Here is an 18576-nt window from a genome sequence, read left to right as displayed (position 1 = left end):
AGTGGTCTGTATAAAGGATGGCTGTTTTGTACCAGGTGACAAGTATGTGGTGGTGGACAGTGGCGGCGGCACCGTGGACCTGACAGTCCATCAGATACGGTTACCAGAGGGACATCTTAAAGAACTGTACAAAGCAACAGGTAAGCCTGAGAAAATGAGGAAAATGGCTAATTTTCTCATACCTGAGCTGTTTTACTCATTTCTGATTTCTCTCAGCATCTCACTCTTTCAGTGCCATCAGCACGTGAGATTATGAGCAGTATGGATGTGTGAGACCAGACAGCAAAATGCCATTAAATGGCTTTTAAACACAAACTGCCATAACTTGGGTCCGGGCCTAAAGTGAGCCTGTTTCAGATCCTGGCCATGATCATCACCTGTGATTTGGTGCTGTGGCTAAGTTTTCCATGGAGATCCCAGGATGAGACCACCAAAACCAAAGAACGTGCTTGTCCTTTTAGTGGGGATGGAAAGGATGAGTAATTAGTAGATCACAAGGACTTGGTGAGGTCTGCTGGCTTCACAGACTCAGTCCTTAGATTTCTTGCGCAGGAATACCACGATGTTCCCAATTAGCTAAATGCATTGATTTTATTTAAAATGTAAATAATTTTAAACCAATGGTTGACGAGTGATTTTTATAGCAAAGTTTTCCCATGTGGAATAAGAAGAACCTAAGGGTTTTAAAGAGTAAGTAAAAACACACAGCTGCGGTCTGCTGGCTAAGTGGGCCCACATTTGGGCTACTGTCTTTGGCAAAACCCAGGGTAGGCTGCTACTCAGACTTCGGATTCTGTTTCTATTTTTAACAGAGTGCTCTCCCATTTTGTTCTTGACCTAGGTGGACCCTATGGATCTTTAGGAGTAGACTATGAATTCGAAAAGCTTCTGTGTAAGATATTCGGAGAGGATTTTATTGAGCAATTTAAAATTAAGCGTCCTGCGGCCTGGGTTGACTTAATGATTGCATTTGAGTCTCGAAAAAGGGCGGCTGCCCCAGACCGAACTAACCCACTGAACATCACCCTGCCCTTCTCCTTCATTGACTACTACAAGAAGTTCCGGGGACACAGCGTGGAGCACGCCTTGAGGAAGAGCAAGTGAGTCGGGCTCACGTTTGGCTCAGGACAGTCTAGGGGGTAGAAGATGTTGATGGGAGGGAGGAAGGGGGTGTGGACTCTGAGTTCCAGTCCTACAAGCTTGCTGTGTGACCTTGGGAAAGTGAGTCAACTTTTCTGGTCCTTAGTTTTTTCATCTGGAACATGGGCATGATAATTCCACTTACTTCAAAGGGTTGCTGTGAGGGTGAAATGAATTCATATACGCTTAGCACAATGCCTGGGACCTGGAAAGTGCTATCTATGTGTTAGCTATGATTATGCACTAAAAAGATGAGCTTTACGAAAGCAGGGAAGTTTGGCTCCTGCTTTGTCCCCAGAGTCCACAACAGAACCTGTTGTGGGTTCTGTTGTGGGTTACTGAGCACTGAGTAGGTGCTCAGTAAATATTTGTTGAATGAATTATCACTCTGTCTTTTGCATTAGATTTTGGGTTTCACTGTATCAGGAGAGGGTTGGCCAGAGCCCAAAGTAAAGAGAAACGGAAGAGGTTGTGCCTTAGCTTTTAAGCTCCTAAGGGTCTAGATCCTGGTGGTTTAGGGTATTACTAAGGGATCTTTGGACTTTCAGACCCCCTTCCCCCCCTCAGATGTGACAGCTGTTCTGCCAAGGCCTGTGACTTGGGTATCCTTTCTACACTCTCACTCTCTCTCTGCCCGCCCCACAGTGTGGATTTTGTCAAGTGGTCCTCGCAGGGGATGCTGAGGATGAGTCCAGATGCCATGAATGCCCTTTTTAAGCCAACCATCGACAGCATCATTGAGCATCTCCGTAAGTGATCAGCCAGGGCTTGGCCACTTGGTGGGGCAGAGCCAAGAATGGGGACTGGCGTTTCCAGCATCACCCACCAGTATATGTGAAATTGGGATGGCAGGGGGTCCAGGGTTTGGCGCCACAGGTCAGGGTCCCAGCAGGAGTGGGCAGGGCCTGGGCATGTACGAGGGTGGCTGAGAGCCCCTTCTCATCTGGGCTTTCTGTCTGGCTTCAAAGGTCAGAGAGCTGGGACGTCTAAAGCAGTATATCATCGAGTGACTGGCCTTAGTGAAGGGATGGTCCTTGCTTTATCAGAATAGATTAGAAACCATAACCTCTGCTGGGATGGAGGAACGGTTATGTAAACCAAAGGTCTATCCCCACCCCCGTCACCAAACACACACCAGAGCTCTCACCTGGGGACACAGTAGACTCACCAAGGCCTCTTCCAGTATCCAGGGCCTCTTCCGGTATCCAGGGCCTCCACCTCCCACTCTGTACCTGGCCAATCAGAACCCCCAGGGGTGGGGTGGGAATTTGATGAAAACCAAAGAATAATATTTCTGACAGCCTGCCTTGACTCAAGAGAACCACAGGTTTGGAGAGGGTGAGGGGTATTCATTTACACCTAACAAAGAACTGCTTAAACTGATCACTATCTAGCTGTGAAAATGAGTTTCTACTTAGCAGTAGCTTGAGTTTTTATTCCTGAGCACACTGATGTACAGACCTCCTTTCTTTAAAAGTAATATAGACATATATTTACTTTTGGCTGTGCTGGGTCTTTGTTGCTGCCTGAGGCCCTTCTCTGGTCGCAGCGGGTGGGGCTGCCCTCCAGCTGCGGTGCGCACGCAGGCTTGTCATTGCAGTGGCTTCTCTTGTTGCCGAGCACAAGCTCCAGAGTGTACTTCCCAGCTGTGGCACACGGGCTTAGTTGCCCTGCGACAGGTGGAATCTTCCTGGACCAGGAATCGAACTGGTGTTCGCTGCATTGCGAGGCAGATTCTTAACCACTGGACCACCAGGGAAGCCCATCAAACCTCCTTTCCTTAAAGGACTAGCTCTACAAAAGTATTCTGTTTGAGTTCAGACCAAGAGTGTCCTCCAGTTGGTCCATTCCCCGCCTTCTCAGGCCACCCAGTCCCCCTTGGCTCTTGGTGACAGGTCGCTTGTCCCCTCCTCTTCCCTTTCAGGGGACCTGTTTCAGAAGCCGGAGGTGTCCACAGTCAAGTTCCTCTTCCTGGTGGGCGGCTTCGCCGAGGCGCCCCTCCTGCAGCAGGCGGTGCAGGCTGCCTTCGGCGACAAGTGCCGCGTCATCATCCCCCAGGACGTGGGCCTCACCATCCTCAAGGGCGCTGTCCTCTTCGGCCTGGACCCCGCGGTCATCAAGGTGCGCCGGTCCCCACTCACGTACGGGGTGGGCGTGCTGAACCGCTACGTGGAGGGCAAGCACCCGCCCGAGAAGCTGCTGGTGAAGGACGGCACCCGCTGGTGCACCGACGTCTTCGACAAGTTCATCTCCGCCGACCAGTCCGTGGCCCTGGGCGAGCTGGTCAAGCGCAGCTACACCCCGGCCAAGCCCTCCCAGCTGGTCATCGTCATCAACATCTACAGCTCCGAGCTGGACGACGTGAGCTTCATCACCGACCCCGGGGTGAAGAAGTGCGGCACGCTGCGCCTGGATCTCACCGGGGCCAGCAGTACCAACGTGCCCGCCCGCAGGGAGATCCAGACCCTCATGCAGTTCGGGGACACCGAGATCAAGGCCACGGCCATTGATATAGCCACTTCCAAGAGTGTCAAGGTTGGGATCGACTTCTTAAATTACTAACCAGCCCTCCCCGCCACCGGTCCCCTCCGTGGACTTGGCTCACCCGCATCTGCTGACCTCAACCCTGACTGTTCTTTCCCTGCCCTTGACCCTTGCCATCACCCATCTGAATTCCAGCGGGGAAGATGAGAACAGCCAGGGCTAGACATAATTAGGGGATGTTTCTGAGGGCACACTGGAGTCAGAAAAACTGTCGGCAGTGAAGATGGAGGTTGGGGAATACGAAATTTGAGCATCCTAGAAGAGCAGCTAGTGTTCACAGGTAAAAAGTGGTGAAACGCCCACCTGACAAGGGAATCAGTACATTTCTGCAGCAGTGATTAGGCTGGGGTTGAAGAGATCTCCCTTCCGTAGAACTTAGGATGCCCTATCACAACCTTTCCAGATTTGAAATAAGATCTTTGAGCCAAGAGGAGACTCTTCATCTCTCTGAGACTTTCCTTTTTACGTATTTTGGATGGCAGTCCATATAAAATACCACCCATCTGCAGTTAATTCCTTTTCATCATCATGTGATTGAAAGTGGTGACTCAGTGGGAGCTTGGAGGGTTTTTTAAGCCGGTGGGAGAAGCCTGCCTACACTGGGCACTATTTTAGGTTCTCATAATTTAACTTCCAAATAGGCTCAGTGAAGAATAACTGCAGCTTCAGCTAATCCGCGAGGATTTGTGAGTGGGAGCACTGACGCCTCAGCTTTTCAGCAGGTGAAAATTTGCTTCGAGGGAAATGGATATCGAGCTACTGACATATCCCAGGTTATTTATATGCTGGGAAAGAACTCCCCAAAGGCCAAATCCTGACTTCTGAATTCATAAGTAATTCAAGTTAACCTCAGTAGGATTCTGTGTGAGAAAATGAAGTCTCAAGTTGCCTTGTTCACATCACCAAGCCTGGGCGCGAACACGGGAACAGGCTTTGAAACAGCCCCTTTCCTCAACGAGCACACATATTTTCAACTAACTCCCTCCTCCCGGCTCGCCCTCATCTCCCTAAGAGTTTTTGGCCATTTAATTCCACATTTGGGGAAGACTACATTAGTGATACACAGGCAGAGAATCTGTTCTACGAAATATTTCATTAAAATCTTCCGTTTCTAAACTTGAACTGAAGATTCTACCTACAGGCATTCGGAGATCGATAGTGAACGAATGAAGCTGGTTTTTGTTTTTGTTCAAAGCAGATCTGTGGATCTCCCCTGCAAGAACTGCCTGGGGACTTCTTAAAAACAGGTTCCTGGATCCTCTCCCTTTTATGAACTCGAGTCTTGGAGAGGGAACCCAAATCTGCAATGTTTAGTAAATGCCGCAGGGGACTGTGGCTGAATTGGAATCTGAAAACTCCCAACTTTAGGTTTTTTGAAAGCTGGGGCACGGACTGCAGCCTCTGGTTAGGTTCCTTAAGGGGGAGGATCTACAAGTGAAGGGCCAGGAGCCCACCCCTTGCCCTCTGGGGAGTGGGGCTGGAGCTCCACCTGGCTTGGAGATGGCAGGAGCTGGGAGGAAAGAGATTGGAAGAAAGGCAGCTGAAGAATGGGGCAGATGAGCCAACTAGTGTGTGTGCCTGCTCCCCATCCTTCCCCACTTGCAAAGCCAGCCTTCCACTTTCAGGAGCCAACTGCAGGAAAAGAATCCAGAACCTGACTCACAGCCCGTCTGATTTGTCAAAGCTGTGTTTTCCACCTGCTGGAGTTCAGTCGGTTTTAAATCACTGGAGGCATGCATAATAAAAGAGGGGAAGATGGTTGAGCCACTAACTTTGAATGTGAGTTGGATTCACAAATCCATGATCACAGCCCATTATCATATGCAGATTTTAAACAGCATTTCCAATTTCATTTTAACGTGTCTCCTTTTTCACATCGCTTGCTACAGAATTCCCTACTAGAATGTGAAACACGAACACACCAGAGAACTGGAGAATGCTAGACACATCCTTAGGAGCCGGGTTTTGCATCCAGGCACGAAGGTGTGTGCACTAGGGTCCTCTTGCTGCCTGCTCTGCTTCAAAAGCTTAATGTTATGGGTCATTCTTTGGTGTTGCCAGCCATACTCTAAAAACAAGACTTTTCAATTGAGTTATAATATAATTTTATGTACATATAATATTAGAAAATTGTACAGAATCTTGATTTCTACAATGTGCTTTTCTTGTTAAAAAAGAAAAAAGGGAAAATGCTCATTGAATTTTGTTGATGACATTGCTGCCTTTAATTTTCCATGGCTTCATTTCTTGACCATGCTTAATTTGTACTGATGCTAAGCTATGGACTGTGTGTGTAGACTCAACAATAGACAGAGGTGCCTAGGGTCAGAGTCCTCTAAGAAATAGACCAGATGCATCGACAGCTTCATCAGAGCTTTCTACACATGCACATCCTTCCCAAAGGTTCACAGTTTATATTTAAAGAAGCATAATAATGTATTGATTCTCCTGTCCTGTCTTTGAGAGCTGAACTGTCTGGCTCTGTAAGCTACATGACTGTGTAGAGAAACCTCCAAAAAATGTGTCCTGCAGGGTTGTCAACCTCTCGTTTTGGGGCAATGCAATCACTCTGAGGGCAAAATGGTGATGTTTTCAGGACACTAGAATCAAAGGAAGGAATCAGGTAGTACACAAATTCAGCCTTCCTACTGGATTAAGTGTGAGTAATAGAGTCAAGTCCTTTTTGTGGCTAATGCAAGGCCTTTCCCACCTTGTGTTAAGGATGTCTCCTTGTCCACTATTTCTCTTCAAAGAAATGGTTGAAATTTGCAATGTTGGCAAAAAGATAATGGAGAGAGGGTGATGATTTTACTGGGTTTTCTTCTGGCCTCAGAGATGCAGTCCTAATAATCACACTTAGAATCCTCAGATCCATCTCTCCCTTCTCCATGCCCTCCCCCCCCAAATATTCTAGAGTAAGAGCACTGGATGGGTACATTTGGGCACGTTTTCTCATCTTAGAAAGTTTCTAAAAGGCCTGTTGTCTTGACCCATCACTCAGTTGTCCCTGGCATATTATCTGAGATTCAAGTGTCTTAGAAGAAGACCTGTCAAAGGATTTCCTTTGTACACAGCAGGCATTAATAAATGTTGAATGACAGACAAGTTACAGACAGACACGTAGGAAAAAAGAGACATACAAGTGCTTTTGCAGCCTGATGGCTAAGACGAGTCCATGTTACAGAGCCTGCCCTACCCCTAGAATGTTATTTAGATCAAGTTTAGCTTTTAGAGTCCAGGTCTGGTTAATTGCCAGAGTGGCAAAGAATCGCATGCACCAATATAAACAGGAGTCAAAATGCATTATTAGTTGAAGATCGAATCACACATTGTAGAGATGAAATAGCTGTGATTAAACTGCATATTTATGCTGGGAAACGGCTTAAGTGGATGACTAGTATAAAAGTTGTTGGCCATAACATCACATCTCTCATCTGCTTGGAATATGGAACTATATTCTAAAATATCAGCCATTGGGGTCTGTTCACTAAAGGATAAATTAAAACTTCACAGAACTTTGCAACAGTTCACAATTTGATTGTATCTGCAGACTCTTCTTCACAGATGTCTAATAAAGCAAAACTCTGGATCTCATGTGGCCTGGACTTTTTGTTTTTGTTTTTTTTCATTAAATTTGTAAATGGAATTATAGCTACTTATTGACCTTCCCCTTTACCCCATCTCGGGTGGAAGTTGATTTTCATGTCCTTTCTTAGGTGTTACAAGCTTTATTAACTTTCACTCCAATAAGACGGGCTTCCCTGATGGCTCAGTAGGTCGAGAATCTGCCTGCAAAGCAGGAGACACAGGAGACATGGATTCGATTCCTGGGTTGGGAAGATCCCCTAGAGGAAGAAATGGCAACACACTCCAGTATTCTTGCCTGGAAAATTCCATGGGCAGAGAGGTCTATTATCTTGACCCATTAGTCAGTTGCTTCTGACATATTATCTGAGGTTCAAGTTTCTTAGAAGAAGAACTGTCAAAGGATTTCCTTTGTACACAGCAGGCATTAATAAATGTTGAATGATTGACAAGTTAGGGATCCCATAGATAGTGGGCTACAGTCCATGGGGTCGCTCAGAATTGGATACAACTGAGCGACTAAGCATACACACCATAAGACTGGCTCCTCTGTTTACTGGGAACCAAACCTTCAACATCCATTAGCCCCCTTTCTCTTGAAGCCAAAGAAAGCAGCCCCACCAGAAAGAAGGCAGAAAAACCACAGTGCCCACTGGCAACTCCACTGCACCTAAAGGAAAGTCATGTAAAAAGAAAAGCAAAAGGCCAAGGATGGATGACTTGGCTTGTCCTCTGGTGTCCCAGCAGGCACACCTAGCTGGCTGCTGAATCTAGGGTTTTGTGTTTATTCCAGACTCTAAGTCTGGGTCAACCTCCATCCAGAGATGGCTCTAAAACTTCTGGATAGCCAGAGGTGAGCCCTAGGATCCTGTTGTTGTTGTTCAGCCACTAAGTTGTGTCCCGCTCTTTGTGACCCTATGGACTGCAGCACGCCAGGCTTCCCTGTCCTTCACCATCTCCTGGAGCTTACTCAAACTCATGTCCATTGAGTCAGTGATGCCATCCAACCATCTCATCCTCTGTCATCCCCTTCTCCTGCCTTCAGTCTTTCCCAGCATCATGGTATGGGTTCTTCCTAAGGGGGTAGCTCCACTGAGGTTTCATCTGAAGTTCAGTGGCCCTGAGGAGAGGCGGGGAGGTCTGGGAGGTGGAGTGAAACATGTATTGTGAAAGGAGGACCATCAGGCTGTCTGGATGGTTTCCTCATCTGTAGAGGGAAAGCTGGACCTGGCAGTCTGTTCAGGCCATGCAGTCCCTGGTCTGGGTCACACAGTGGGCATCTTGGTTTCAATCCAGTGTGAAAGTTCAGCTCCCATAAAATGAGGCTGGTCAGAAGGAGTATGGTACTGCCTGCCCAGCATCCTTCATTGGGTGTTTGGTCCCCTTCTCACGCTTACCTGTCCTGGTCCGCCTGGAGATTCTCCTAGTAAGGGACACCAGGCTGCGGGTGCAGGGGCGTAAGAAGCCCAAGGGAAGCCGCCTGGACAGAGCCTTGGCTTCCCTCCCAGGCTGCTCCCCCCACCCCTGCCAAGGCCTGTTCCCACCAATCCTCTCCCCCAAGCCCAGGTTCCCCAGTGTCCACATAAGAAAAGCTGGCTTTGAGACGGATTCCTTACTGCACTCCCCGGCCCAATTTCCACACCCAGAGCGGCTTCACCTGCGGGAGACCATGTACCCTGAACAGAGAACAGCTTCGGAGGCAAAATCCTTGCTGGGAAAATCTCTGGAGTTTACCCCAAAAGCGGACGCTGAGCGAGTCTCCTCTGATTCCAGGGGGGGCTTCCAGTCGAGAGGTAGAAAGCTGAGGAAGGGGGAGGGGCAGGCTGGGGGTGCGACTCCGCCCCCTTTCTCCTCCCTTAGTCCCGTGATTGGGGTGAGCGAACAAAGGCCGGGAGGCCGGGTGCTCCGGTGGAGGCCAGGTTTGGGTAGGAGGCCCCGTGGGGCTGTGATCCAGGCCAGCCCAGGTGAGGACCCTGGAGTGGGGCAAGGGTGGGGAAGCGGGGTGTCCGCGATTTCTGATTGGTTTTCCGGCCCCACCCCCAGCGTAGCTCCTCCCTAGCCTCTTCCCTTCTGCCTCCTCCAGGCAGGCCTCCAATAGTGGTGAGCAGCCCATCACCCACCCGCGCAGATCGCCGCTGTATCCCCAACCACGCGCACACACTCCTGTCCCCACCGGGCTTCTCAGGTGGCTCAGCGGTGAAGAATCTGCCTACCACGCTGGAAACGTGAGTTGGATGCCTGGGTCGGGAAGATCCCCTGGAGACGGAAATGGCAACCCACTCCAGTATTCTTGCCTAGGAAATCCCATGGACAGAGGAGCCCGGCAGGCTATAGTCCGCAAGCAACTAAACCACCACCACCACCACCAATCCTGCGCCCAGAGTTTAGACCGTCTGACCTCCTTGGACTCAGAAATCTTCAAACAAGTTTCTTAACCTCTTTGTGCTTTTACCATCTGTAAAACCGGGACTGAAATAGAAATTAACCCTTAGGGCAGCGGTGAGGATTTAACAAGGCTTCCCTTAGTGGCTCAAATGGTACAGAATCTGCCTGCAGTGCTGGAGACCAGAGTTCGATCCCTCGTTGGGAAAGATCCCCTGGAGAAGGAAATGGCAGGAATGCAGTCCTGTCTTCAGCTGTGTGGTGGCAAGTAAATGTCTGAACTATTAAAATTCCCATCACTGCTGAGTATACCCTGATGGAGACCCTCTCCTCTACCCCTGAGGCCATTTGTCCTGGCCACGAAGGCATCATTTCTGAGATTAACTGGCTGGGCAGGATAGATGCCAGATGCAGGACCTGGCCTGTATTAAGGCAAGCACGGGCCATCCCGGAAGGAGGAAGGGGTCTGGCCCTGGAGACAGCATCCATGTAAACTGATGCTGTGTGGTACCCCACCTGCTGCCCTCCGCAACCGCAGCTTGGACTCCATGCCAACTTTAGAGACTTCTGATGGCAAGAGCGATCAGCCACAGCTTACTCCAGCCACAGCTTACTCTAATTCTTCATTATATCCTGCGCATTGAATGTTTAGTGGCATCCTTGGCTAATGCCAGTGCTTTCTCTCTGTCCCAATTCCCTGGCAAGGTTAGTCTTACTCCCAAGGGCTCTGGCACATGTGCAGTGAGTTCTCTAGGAAGGGACTTCCGATGAGATGATTTCATTCCCTCTTCCCTTCATTAACAGAGCAAAATCATGGAGTCTTCCAAGACCTTCATGAGACAGATGCCGATCACACCAGGCTACAGTGGTAAGTGGTGACGGGCCCAGCAGGGGGACCATTTCTGTCTCTTCCTTGCCCCGTTATCCATGTCTGACCAGTTTAATGGGCCAGTAAGGCACTTTAGCGTTTAAGAGACCTGTTGAAAGTGCTCCATTGTTGAAGATGGCAGATCACTGTGTTCTGATAAGTGGAGAAATATAATCTAGGGAGAATTCCATGGACTGTTCCATGGGGTCACGAAGAGTCGGACATGACTGAGCAACTTTCACTTTCACTTTCAAATCTCCCAGGACATGGTCTGGTATCCAGGAAGCACTTATCTCATGTCTCTTACATGCATTGGACCCGGGTAGACACAGATGAGTAAACTGAGGCTCTGCTCTTCTTTCCAAGTTGTGCTATTCTCAAACACTAGGGCTGTCCTTATGGTCCCATTTCTTCCTGTGTCCCCTAGAGGGAGGTGGCCAATTACTCTGGTTTGTTGGGAACGGTCACAGTTTTAGCCCTGAAAGTCCTGCATCCCAGGAAACCCCTCAGCCCTTGGCAAGTCAGCAGAACTAGTCACTCTATCCGAAGGCTTCTCCTTCTCAGCCTTCTGGGCTACTGAAAATTTACTAAATCACATCACGGTGGGTGTCGAGCCTAGTGCTCCCCAGAAGCCCTCTGCTCTCACATACAGGTATTCTCAGGAGGTGAGATTCATGGAGAGTATTCCAAGGTTGCCCATGCTCACCTTGGTCCTACTGGTTGGTTAAGAGAATAAGCTTTGGGTTTTAATAAACTGGGATTCCAATCTCTTCCTGGCCATTATCTATGTGATTATAAGTAGGTTACTTACCTCTGTATGGTAAGGAGAAATTTCTATAAAATGGTTGTTTTAGTTTTCTAGGGCTGTTGTATAAAACAGCAGATATTTATTCTTTTACAGTTCTGGAGGCCAGGAGTCTGAAATGAGGTATGGGCAGGACCACACTCTTTGATGGGCCCTGGTGTTCCTTGTCTTATGGCAGCATCACTCCAGTCTCTGCCCCCATCTTCTCGTGACTTTTCTCGTGGCCATCGGCTCAGTGTCTCTGTGTCTTTGTTTCTCAGATCACCCTCTCCTTTCTTTTAGAAGGAAGCTAGCCATTGGATTTGGGAGTCCATCCTCAATCTAAGATGATCTCATTTCTGAAACCTTAATTACACCCGCAAAGACTCTATTTCCTGATAGGTTCACCTTCATAGGTTTCAGGGGTTAGGACTTGGGTAGATCTATTGATTCAGCCCACTATATGGGGTAGGGATAGGTTCCTCATAAGACTATTGTGAAGATTGAAGGAGCTTTGTTGTTGTTCAGCCACTAAGTGGTGTCCAACTCTTTGCGACCCCATGGACTGCAGCACGCTAGGCTTCCCTGTCCTTCACCATCTCCCGGAGCTGGCTCAAATTCATGTCCATTGAGTGGGAGATGCCATCCAACTATCTCATCCTGTGTCACCCCCTTATCCTTTTGCCTTCATTCTTTCCCAGCATCAGGATCTTTTCTAATGATTTGGCTCTTCGAATCAGGTGGTCAAATTATTGGAGTTTCAGCATCAGTCCTTCAAAATTCAGGGTTGATTTCCTTTAAGATTGACTGGTTTGATCTCCTTGCAGTCCAAGGGACTCTCAATAGTTTTCTCCAGCACCTTAGCTCAAAAGCATCAATTCTTTGGCACTCAGTCTTCTTTACAATCCAGCTCTCACATCCATATGTGACTACTGGGAAAACCATAGCTTTGACTATACAGACCTTTGTCGGCAAAGTGATGTCTCTGCTTTTTAATATGCTGTCTACGTTTGTCATAGCTTTCCTTATAAAAAGTTCAGTTCAGTTCAGTCGCTCAGTCGTGTCCGATTCTTTGAGACCCCATGAACCACAGCACGCCAAGCCTCCCTGTCCGTCACCAACTCCCGGAGTTTACCCAAACTCACGTCCATTGAGTCGATGATGCCATCTAACCATCTCATCCTCTGTCATCCCCTACTCCTCCTGCCTTCAATCTTTCCCAGCATCAGGGTCTTTTCAAATGAGTTAGATCTTTGCATCAAGTGGCCAAAATATTATGTGAAACAATCTTTCACATTCTCAATTTCACTAAAGGAGCTGACATACATTTGAAATATCTTGGCCTTTAGCAAGACTCAATAAAGGTTGTTTGTAAAAAAAAATAATAATAAAGGTTGTTTGTATTTCTGTGTGTGTGTGTGTGTGTGTGCATACATATACACAATCAGGTAAAATCTATGCAGATCAGAGTAGACCCTGATGAAGAAGAACCACTGTGATGAGGTCCCTGGGTGTCTAGGGTCTCCTCCATGTTGTTAGTGTATCTTTTAATTGTCTTTTAATTGTCCAACATGTCTTTTAATCTCCCAAGTCCAACTGGGAGCCTGGCTAGTGGATGGAAGGCTTCCAGCACTGTCAAAAACAGTCTAATAATTCGAGTCCTCCAGAGGAGATTTCTTGCCAGTGCAGAGGGTGAGGGTTACTGCCTTCAACTCTGAGGCCAGCTTTTCTTACCTGGGGATAAAAGCAAAAATGTTGAGCTTCAATAATGAGACTTATATATTTATTTATTTATTTGCAATTTAAAGCTAAGCCTTAACCAGTTTTTTTTTTTCATTCTTTGTTCTTTTTAAAAATGGCCTTATTATGACAACATTATAGTACTTAGGATTCAGCATCCAGTTTAAATAAATAGTTGTGTTTTACCCATAATAATTGTAATGATTATATGTTATTTTGTGGGAAATGCTGAAAAATTGTGCTCAGGGTGGGTCTCACAGATAATGAATTTACCTTTTTGTGTAATAGGTCTCAGCTTTTAATAAGCCCGCAATTTTCTGATGGTCCGACAAGAAAGATCCCAAATTGCATTTGGAAAGTGTCAAGGAAAATAAGCTTTCTCTTTAAAAAGATGAATAATTTCAATTACTCTTCAGACTATCATTTTGGCCCATTAAATGCTTTCCCCATTTGCCATTCGGGCTGACATCGGGGGCTTTGCTATCAAAGAACATTACTGTCATCGCCTTTGTGGAAACGGGCTTTCCCTCCCCACTCCAAGGTCATTTTTTGTGGCCTTGGGAGGACCCAGCCACAGTGGAAATAATAGCATGGCTTGTATTCATGGCCTTTGAGGAAATGCAGCGTTGTCGGCCAAGGAAGAAATGGCCAGGGCTGGGCAGAGATTCTGGGGGTTTGGGCAGGATCTGAATCTCTTGCTGAAGGTTGTGATTCCCTCCTCGACTCTTGCAGGCTTCGTGCCCTACCTGAGCTGCCAGGGCACCTCCAGCGAGGACAACATGGCCAACTGTCTGAAAATCTTCCAGGAGAACACACGGCGGTGTAAAGACCAGCTGGAGGAATTCCACTGCTCTGTGGCCACTGCCCCAAAACTGAAACCTGTCCGCTCGGAAGGGACAGTCCTGCGGACACTGCACCAGTATTACCGGCAGTACCATCCCTTAAGTCTGGGTACTGGCTTCTGGACACTGGCTCCCCCTTCACCCTGGGCCCCATTGCAGGGCCTGACTGGCTCACTGAGCGGCCACCAAGAGTACCGTTCCAGATCCCCAGGCGTCTATGCAAAGTGGAAAGGCTCAGTTGCTTAAAAGGAGAAAGAAACATATCCAGGGGGAGAGGGAGACAGCTGGAGAAGAGGGTTCTGGTACTCAGCTCCCTGGGTGGTCATCACGGAGGTTCAGAGAGCAGCTGTGGTCTCAGTGTGCATGTGTGCTAAGTCGCTTCAGTCGTGTCCGACTCTGACCCTAGGGACTGTAGCCCACCAGGCTCCTCTGTCCATGGGATTCTCCAGGCAAAAAATACTGGAGCGCATCACCACGCCCTCCTCCAGGGGATCTTCCTGATCCAGGGATTGAATCCACATCTCTCATGTCTCCTGTATTGGCAGGCGGGTTCTCTACCACTAGCGCCACCTGGGAAGCCCCTGTGGTCTCAGTAGTTATGGCTTTTTAGTTGCTTTCTCTGTGCCCAGCATCGTTATTTCATTAACCACCCATGACAGCCATATGAAGTCGATACTATTATTCCCACTTGAGCATAGTGTCCCTTGTCTGAGGTCAAACTTGGGGTTTGAACCCAGCTCCTCCAGGTGCTAGCTGGGCAGGAAGGGGTTTTGCACTGAATAACAACCATAATAATAGTGGAAAAAAACAGCTGATGATATGACTGTATAATGTTAATCATCAAAACAGTGATTTATCCTAGCTGGTTTTTAAGGTCTAACACCCAACAGGAAAAGTAAAGGACTGATTACCTTTATCATTCGTACTGTAACTGGGGACTTTTCAATACATGGTAACTCACATGTTTGTCATGCTTTGGAAATTTCCCAGCCATTTATAAGAAGCACCAGCCTAAGAGTTTGGGCTTTAGCCCAGCTCTGTGACTCTTTGCTGTGTGACGTAGGGCAGGTGACTTCCCATCTCTGGGCTACAGTTCCTTCATCTAAGGCAGGGAAGGATGGACTAGACACTCCCTAGGGTGCCTTCCAACTCTGAGGTTCTGGGACTCTCTGGTCTAATTCAATTCTTACAGCAACTGGAGGAGACAGAGGGCAGGCAGTTATCTTTCATCTCACAAATGTAAAATTGCAGAAGGTCAGCCCACCAGGCGGCCAGAGCTAGGTGTGATGTGCTTTTTCCTGACCTACATGCTTCTCTTGATTCCCTTAGTTAAATCATCAAGGAGCATCAAATGCCTGAAGCTTTTGTGTTGTTGTTAGTCTGAGAAAAGAGTGGGATCCGTTTAAGAGCAATAATGGGAATCAGAGAAACGCGGGTCTAAATCCTGGCCCTGTCACTCCCTTGCTCTGTGACTCGGCCAAGATTCTCTTCACCTCTCTGAGGTCTCAATGTCCTGCTCCACGAAAGTGTTGGTGATAATAGCACCGACTTCTTAGAGTTTATAAGACAATGAGATGAGAGAGAGAGCCTATGTAAATCCCCACCAAACGCAGACACACAGAATAAACCAACCAGTGGTAGCTGTCCTCATCACATCTCAGGGCCTAGGGCTCTCCCCAGGGCTGATTGTTGGGATGCTGATTGGCTTGGGAGTGCCGCCCACTGGATGGCTTCTCAAAGCCCTCAAGGAAGCATGACATCTTTTTCACAGAATGCAAGAATATAAAGAAACCTCTCCATGAGCCCCCTATCCCCGGCTGGGCAGGCTACCTGCCGAGAGCCAGGGTCACTGAATTAGGCTGCTCCACGCGGTACACCGTCATGGCCAGAAACTGCTACAGGGACTTCCTGGACCTCATGGAGCGGGCCAAACAAGCACACCTGAAACCATATGAGAAGTAAGTCTGGCTAGGGTGGTAACTGCAGAAAGCCAGAACCAGGGGAAGAGCCGATCAGGGTTTCTAGATGCCCCCAGCCCAAAGCTAGGACTGATTTTTTTGTGTGTCTGATTTGTTTTTGCAAGGCGGCCATGTTTATAATTGCGGGACCTTCCAAGTAGGAAGCCACATCCTGCCCCCCAGCTCCCCACTTGCACCCAACAAGCTCCAGGAACCCTGCTTCTGGCCTTTGCTGGTTTGCAGCGAGAGGCTGGGAGTAAAAACCAACAGGGCCCCCCACCCCCGTCCTGGCAGCGACCTGAGGCTCAAGGTTGCTGAAGAAAGGATGGTAGGACACTGCTGGGAGTGGGGCTCTTGTGGCCTCAGTTTTCTGTTCTGTAAGATGGAGATGATGATCCTTGAAGGTAAATTGTCAGGATCAGAAATGAATATACTGTGCTCATATGGGACCTGCATAGATTATACTTATTTTTATCAGTAAAAGGAATAACTATGACTTTTGTTCTTACTTAGAATATATGGAGTTAAGTCCACACCACCTCCTCCTACTCCTCCTCCAAAAGTTTTGTTGCATGAAGGGCTGCTGCCAAAATATCCGGATTTCTCTAGTCCAGGTAAGAAGGGACTTTCTTTCCTGGCCTGCTGTTTTTAAAGCGGGCAGGATGTCTGCAGTAGCCCCTCTGCTTCGCTGGACCACCTGCCTTTGATGCGTGGGGCTGGTTTCTCTTTCAGGTGCGCAGTGTCCTACCCTCAGCCGAGCCTTGATGGAGGACCCCAGGCCCCTGATGACGTGTGGCTGTACTCAGAGGCCAAGTGTTTGGTGCAGTGGGAAGATTTATCTAGAGCCGCTGTCTGGAGGAAAGGACATGGAAGGGTAGGAGTGGAGAGCTTCCTAAGGAGAGGCGAATATTACCGGGGGATCAGAAGCTTCCCGTCCTCACACGAGAGTGCTTCACACACCCGACAGACATAGGGGAAATTTCCTAAGAATCCTTTTCACTGCCACTGCATCCTTTCACTTTTCACTGCATCCTGACCGTTGGGCAATAATATGTCATTCTTGATAAAGGCCTTTTATCATCGTGTGAGAATAAAGAGGAAATACTGCTCAACTTTCTGAAGATTTCTGTAGATTTTCTGCAGGTTCCGTTGACCCTGATGGGTGGGACCATCTCTTCCTGACCCCAGGGTAACATTGTGTGCTTGGTAACATTGTGGCTGAAGCTCTAGCCCAGCCCTCTAATGAGTCGGCCCCCATCAGTCACCTTGGGTCATGGTGTGGCAATCCCCAACATGGGCACAGAACCATGCCCACCCCAACCCCATTGTTTCAGAACCCCAGGCCAGGAAAGCCATTGTACTGGTTTCCTAAGGCTGCTGCACGGGTACCACAAACCAGGTGGGATAAGACAGCAGAAATTTATTGTCTCATAGTTCTGGAAGCTAGAAGTCCTCTTTCAAGGTATTAGCAGGATCATGCACCCTCTGAAACCTTGGGAGAGAATCACTCCTTGCTCTTCCTCACCTCCTGGTGTGTGTGTGTGTGCATGCACACATGTGCACACGCGCATGAGTGTGCTTAGTAATATCCAACTCTTTGCAATCCTAAGGACTACAGCCCGTCAGGCTCCTCCATCCATGGGATTCGTCAGGCAAGAATACTGGAGTGGGTTGCCATTTCCTTCTCCAGGGGATCTTCCTGACCCAGGGATCAAACCCAAGTCTCTTGTGTCTCCTGCATTGGTAGGCAGATTCTTTACCTCTGAGCTACCTGGGGAGCCCACCTCCTGGGGTTTGCTGTTAATCCTTGGTGATCTTTGGTGCATAATTCCAGTCTCTGTCATTGTGTGACTTCCCTGTGTCCCTGTGTCTTCACATGGCCGTGTTCTAGTGAGGACACCAGTCATACTGCCTGAGGGCTCACCCTTCTCCAGTATGCCCTCTTCTTAATTACAATTACACCTGCAACCATCGTATTTCCAAACAAGTCACATTCTGAGGTACTGCGATTAGGGCCTCAATTATCCTTTTGGGGGAGGGTGGGAGTCGGGGGTCTGGGGGAGACACAATTCAACCCTTAACACTGGCTGAATTTCTATCACTGACAGGCACTCTCACTGACTTTACTCTGAAGCCATTGGCATAAAGAAGAAATCAAAAGTAGTAGTTCCTGGGGTCATAAGGTCATTGTTATTAATATCAAAAGTTTCAAAACCGCCTGCCAGGCCAGGAACTTCCCCAGGTAAGACTTTGCCTTCCAGCGCAGGGAGTGTGGGTTCAGTCCCTGCCTGGGGAGCTAGGATCCTGTATGCCTCATGGCCAGAAAACCAAAACATAAAAACAGAAACAATATTGCAACAACTTCAATAAAGACTTAAAAAAAACTGCTGGGGCAAAAGATGAACTGAGCCACTCTTGGGAGTTTTCCCCCAAGGTGGGAATTTTCACCTGGGCTCTCTGGATCCCCAAGTTTCCATGGGTAGAAATCAGTAGTCATGTCTTTGACTCTGATGGGAAACAAGAACTGGGATGAGAAAAAAGGTACACTTTTGTTTTCACTAACATCCACGTGAAATATAATATTTCCTTTGTTGATGAATGTAGGCAACAAACCACGCTGTACCTGTCACCTTGGCCCAAAATAAATCCCAGATCTTTTCATATCATATGACATTTGTTGCAAACAGCTTGAAATAATGTTGATCAGTACTTGTAATTATAGTTGTTATTGAA

The 18576-nt window shown here is 48.0% G+C and overlaps 2 protein-coding genes across 5 annotated transcripts in view; both read left to right on the top strand.

Annotated features, from left to right (window-relative positions):
* HSPA12A (heat shock protein family A (Hsp70) member 12A) overlaps positions 1 to 7278 on the top strand; it is a 174956-nt gene extending 167678 nt beyond the window's left edge. For both annotated transcript variants that reach the window (XM_070780909.1, XM_019952881.2), the window contains 4 exons: positions 36 to 140; positions 842 to 1100; positions 1786 to 1889; positions 3065 to 7278. In XM_070780909.1, coding sequence (XP_070637010.1) covers positions 36 to 140; positions 842 to 1100; positions 1786 to 1889; positions 3065 to 3702 — 1106 coding nt within the window. In that variant the 3' untranslated portion in view covers positions 3703 to 7278. The remainder of the gene's footprint in view (positions 1 to 35; positions 141 to 841; positions 1101 to 1785; positions 1890 to 3064) is intronic.
* Positions 7279 to 9138: 1860 nt separating this feature from the next.
* SPMIP5 (sperm microtubule inner protein 5) lies at positions 9139 to 16968 on the top strand. Of its 3 annotated transcripts, none has more exons than XM_070780907.1 (6): positions 9139 to 9233; positions 10456 to 10519; positions 13776 to 13994; positions 15657 to 15843; positions 16357 to 16457; positions 16576 to 16968. In XM_070780907.1, the coding sequence occupies exons 2-6, from the start codon at positions 10465 to 10467 to the stop codon at positions 16719 to 16721; spliced, it is 708 nt and encodes a 235-aa protein (XP_070637008.1). In that variant the 5' UTR covers positions 9139 to 9233; positions 10456 to 10464; the 3' UTR covers positions 16722 to 16968. The 3 variants fall into 3 exon arrangements, with proteins under 3 accessions (XP_070637008.1, XP_070637009.1, XP_019844129.2); XM_070780908.1 differs by lacking the exon at positions 9139 to 9233 and adding an exon at positions 9265 to 9494; XM_019988570.2 differs by lacking the exon at positions 9139 to 9233 and adding an exon at positions 9537 to 10356.
* Positions 16969 to 18576: the final 1608 nt, after the last annotated feature.

The sequence above is a fragment of the Bos indicus genome, chromosome 26, assembly GCF_029378745.1.
Source record: "Bos indicus isolate NIAB-ARS_2022 breed Sahiwal x Tharparkar chromosome 26, NIAB-ARS_B.indTharparkar_mat_pri_1.0, whole genome shotgun sequence".
Classification (NCBI taxonomy): domain Eukaryota; kingdom Metazoa; phylum Chordata; class Mammalia; order Artiodactyla; family Bovidae; genus Bos; species Bos indicus.
The sequence above is the reverse complement of the archived record's forward strand: the minus strand, read 5'-3'. Positions and strand labels throughout refer to the sequence as shown.